Consider the following 4484-nt stretch of genomic DNA (forward strand, 5'->3'; position numbering starts at 1 on the left):
ACAGCACCCGCGCCGCCACACCGTCATTGACATCTCCTCTGCCCTCTATTCCTCTGTGCTCCTTTTAATTTTCTTATCTCCATTTCTTTATCGCCAGCTGTTTGCTTGCATAGGGTGCCCTTCCTTTCTTCTTTCCATTTTTTTCTCTAGTTTTCATTGCTTTGCATTTCTCTTCTCTTTCCTACTCTTTCCTTTATAGTATTCTTTTCATTTATTGTGTCTCCTCTTCTCTGTCCTTTTGATTTATTGCTCTACCCTAATCTTTAAGCCATCTTCACTTCCTTTCCAATTTTCCCTCTTCTTTACATCTGCCGGCAATTCGCCAGTTGCCTCCTGCGACGCGTCGGAGACCATCAAAGTTGGAGCTATCAGCGCTAATTATGGTATATCGGCGCTAATTTTTTCCTGTCAGCGCCGGGGCGCGGTGCTCCAACCGGGAGAAAGGCTGTAAGGAATCAACTCTGCTCTACACATAAGGTCGGTGCCTGCTGCTCAGGTCCTGTTTCTTTCTTCTCCCTTTCTGTCTTGCGTTTTTCTTCTACAGTCGCCTTCCTTGTTATATCCTTTTCTCCTTCATTTTCTTCTGCTATTGTTTCCCTTCTTTTGTTCTCTCCGTCCCTTCTATTTCCTGGTTCTCTTTACCTATGTCAAGAAGTACGAGAATTGACAGTATAAAATTCCTCCACTCTCTCATTTTTCTTCTTTATCCCTTATGTGCTTCTATTTCCTTTACTAATATTCTTTCCAAATGTTTATATTATACTCGCAATGAAAACGTCCTCTGGATAAACTTCTCCTTGCTCTTCCTTGCATCGATTCCTTCCATAGCTTCTTTTATTCCAGTCCTGCTTTGTCGTTATTCCTTTTTCTTCTCCCTTTTTATCTTCTTTTTTTTTTTCCTTTTTCACTCTCTCCTCGTTGTGAAAACTTTCCCTCCCCTGGTCTGTTGCTGCCTTCCTTGTATCTTCTGTTGGTTATTTTCCCCTTGGGCAGTGCAAGAGTCCAGCCACAGCTACATCCAAGGTGAATGACGGGTCACAAGTTTCCATGCTTTTGTAAGTTTTGGTCCATTTAAATATTGGGGTTAATTGTCCAATTACAGCTCCAGGTTATGAAGTCCCATCCTCCCAGTTTGCTCTCCTCAATTCCATGTTGTTTGTACTTTTTGGGCCTGAAGCTGCAATGGTGTCCTTGGTTCTCTAGACTGGAAAAGGATTGTTTTGTGTGACTGAGCTGTGAGGAGAACTTGCTAACACTTCATATGCATTTCAGAGTTATACACTAATGCAGTACAGAATCTGGAAAACATGAAAGCTAAAACTTAAGGCATCACAGGAACCAAAGGACACCTGTCTCTCACACACAGCCTCTTCTGGTGGGAGTAACTCACCTGTAGCATCACTGGTTGCTTCTTCAGAAAAAGAAACTCCAGGACCAGGAGTACTTTTTTTAAGGGACAGTGTCCCTTAATTCCACCTAGAAGACCAAGACCTGGGACATGACTGATGCCATGTGCCAAGAAAGGCTGGCAGAATGACACAAGTTTCAAAACTTCTTCTGTTTTATGACGAAAATTCCACATCGAAGACAAGTGATTAAAGGCATGGATGGCAAATCACTTCATAAGCTGTAATATCACAGGGAACAACAGAAAGCAAGAGTACAGAGAACTGCTGGAGGTCCTGAGAGGATCTCAGAAGAGCAGCATTAAGTGGTGGGCATTGTCACAAGGCATGGGAAATGAGATCTCCACAGCTAACCAGGCACTCTCCAGTTCCACCACTGTGATGCAGGCCGTGTTCTACTCAGCATCTGCATTTCCCTGGGGCAACACTCCTTCCCACTCAAAATCACACTCCCCATCACACCGGCCCAGGCCTTATTTAGTTTCATACGCAGGATCACTGCTAAAATATCACACATTGCTGAACCTCAGCAACATGCCCTGTCTGAAAACCCCACTCCAGGCCCCTGTACTTCCTCATCTCCATTCATAATCATCACAAACTTTGTATGTCTAAAACAAATGTCTAAAAGCTCTTCCCAGCTACATGAGCTTCACCATGCATGCTTTGCTCTTTTTCAGTATTCTCGGTTGGGAATGTCACAGAGCTGCATGTTAGAGTTCACAGAAGTTCTGTGATTAGAACTGTGACAGCTCTGATCCCAGTCCACACAGATTTATTTCTTCAAGAGAACACAGCAAGTGCCAAAGCACAAGAGCACTCACAGAGTGTCAACCATGAGGGACAACTTGCACACCATGAACTGGGCAAATCAGGCAGGTTTTGGGATGTTCTGGCAGATATCAGAACAATCCACATGTGACATCAGGACACACCATCTCTACTGAGGCCACTTCTGCAGTGCACAAGTAAAGGAAGTTGAGCACATATAGATGTGTAATAAAATAAATCCTTGTAAATCCCACCTGAGGAGGAGCAAGGAAAGATCATGGTAAAATCTACAGCTGTAGAGAGTACTGTAAAAGCCCACTACTACACAAGGAGAGCAACTTGCAGCATTCCCCAGCCACGTCTTGAAACACTGAACCAGAAAAAGTTGTTTCTTCAGACAACATTCAGCACTCTCCATCTCACCAGCTCTTACTATCGCTGGCCGCGGTCTCTGTACAAATCACAAACAGGACGGGGCTGCTGGGGAACGCGTCTCGAGCTGTTGTATTTTCCAGCATCAGTCTCATTCCTTGGCTATGACAATGGCAAGATGCCAGCAGCTCACGTCCCAGGCAGCAAAGAACTTAATGTTGCAACTCACTTTACAAGTTTTCTGTCCAATCACACATAGCAACAGCATATTGACAGTAGTTCTTTCCAACCACCATAAGCACATAAATGTCTGGTTAAAACAATGCTTGCTTATCTTAAATGCAATACCTGCTGTTAAGCATTAAACACAATGCACAGAGCTCAATTGCTAAGCTTAGAACTAGAATTTGCTAATCTCTTGCTAGCTATACTTTCTGTAGCTAAGGGATTTATTCTAGACAAGCATTAATATACAGACCATTGTTCTATTTGTCCTTACTTTTCTACTCCTTATACCATTTTTCTGCTGACAAATCTTATCACCACTGTTTAGCTCTAATCACAGTTCTGTTGTCTCTGAGGCCTGCCTTTTGCAGCTTTCCCAAAAAACTCTGATTTTAAGCATCCCCACCGCCGTGGTCGCGCACGACGATCAGCAGCCTCTGGCGAGGCCCGTCCGCCTCGTCCAGCGCCCGCGCCGTGCTCACCTCGCCGCTGTAGAGCCCCACGCGGAACGGGCCCTTGCCCCGCGGCTCCCACAGCTCGTAGCGCAGCCACGCGTTGTAGCCCGAGTCGGCGTCCACGGCGCGGATCTTGGCCACCACCTGCCCCGCCGGCGCCCCCCACGCCGCCCACGCCCACAGCGTGCCCGACGCCGAGCCCGCCCCCACGCCCGCCGCCGCCTCGGCCGCCACGGCGCCCGCCTCCGGGGTCGAGCCCGCGGCCGGCAGCAGCGCCGGCGCGTTGTCCGCGGCTCCCACAGCTCGTAGCGCAGCCACGCGTTGTAGCCCGAGTCGGCGTCCACGGCGCGGATCTTGGCCACCACCTGCCCCGCCGGCGCCCCCCACGCCGCCCACGCCCACAGCGTGCCCGACGCCGAGCCCGCCCCCACGCCCGCCGCCGCCTCGGCCGCCACGGCGCCCGCCTCCGGGGTCGAGCCCGCGGCCGGCAGCAGCGCCGGCGCGTTGTCGTTCTCGTCCAGCACGAAGAGCTGCACCGTGGCGTTGCCGCTCAGCGGCGGCTCCCCCGCGTCCACCGCGCGCACCTCGAACTGCAGCACCTGCAGCTCCTCGTAGTCCAAGGGCTGCAGCGCCCACAGGCGCCCGCTCTCCGCGTCCACCGACACGTAGCTCGACGCCGGACGCCACCCGCCGCCCGACCACGACGACGACGATCCCGCGGCCCCGCCGCCGCCGCCGCCGCCCACGCCGCCCTCCCACAGCGAGTAGCTGACGCGCCCGTTGCCCGCCTCGTCCGGGTCCCGCGCCCACAGCCGCGCCAGCTCCGCGCCCGCCGCGTTGTTCTCCCGCGCCAGCACCGTGTACACGGCCTGCGCGAAGGCGGGCGCGTTGTCGTTCACGTCCGACACCGGCACCCGCAGCCCGCGGCTGGCGCGCAGCGCCGGCGCCCCGCCGTCCTCCGCACGCACCTCCACCTCGTACTCCGACACCCGCTCCCGGTCCAGCGCCTCGCGCAGCACCAGCGAGTACGAGCCCGCGAACGTCGCCTCCAGACCGAACGGCGACGCCGGCCACACCCAGCACCGCACGCGCCCGTTCTCCCCCGAGTCCCGGTCCGACACGCTCAGCAGGGCCACCACCGTCCCCACCGACGCGTCCTCCGCCACCGGCACCGACAGCGACGTCACCCACACCTCCGGCGCGTTGTCGTTCACGTCCAGCACCTCCAGCACCACCTTGCAGTGACCCGACAGCG

At 53.1% G+C, this 4484-nt stretch overlaps 1 protein-coding gene across 1 annotated transcript in view; it reads right to left on the reverse strand.

Annotated features, from left to right (window-relative positions):
• Window positions 1-3180: 3180 nt before the first annotated feature.
• Window positions 3181-4484, reverse strand: part of LOC120496291 (protocadherin alpha-13-like) — a gene marked incomplete at its 3' end in the record, with an annotated part of 4634 nt that continues 3330 nt past the window's right edge. Inside the window, exons 2-3 of the mRNA XM_039696578.1 lie at window positions 3430-4464; window positions 3181-3373 (exon numbers count right to left, since the gene is read on the reverse strand). Of these exons, the coding sequence (XP_039552512.1) occupies window positions 3181-3373; window positions 3430-4464 (1228 nt within the window). The remainder of the gene's footprint in view (window positions 3374-3429; window positions 4465-4484) is intronic.

This window comes from Passer montanus, unplaced genomic scaffold (assembly GCF_014805655.1).
Source record: "Passer montanus isolate IOZ18808 unplaced genomic scaffold, ASM1480565v1 scaffold987, whole genome shotgun sequence".
Lineage (NCBI taxonomy): Eukaryota > Metazoa > Chordata > Aves > Passeriformes > Passeridae > Passer > Passer montanus.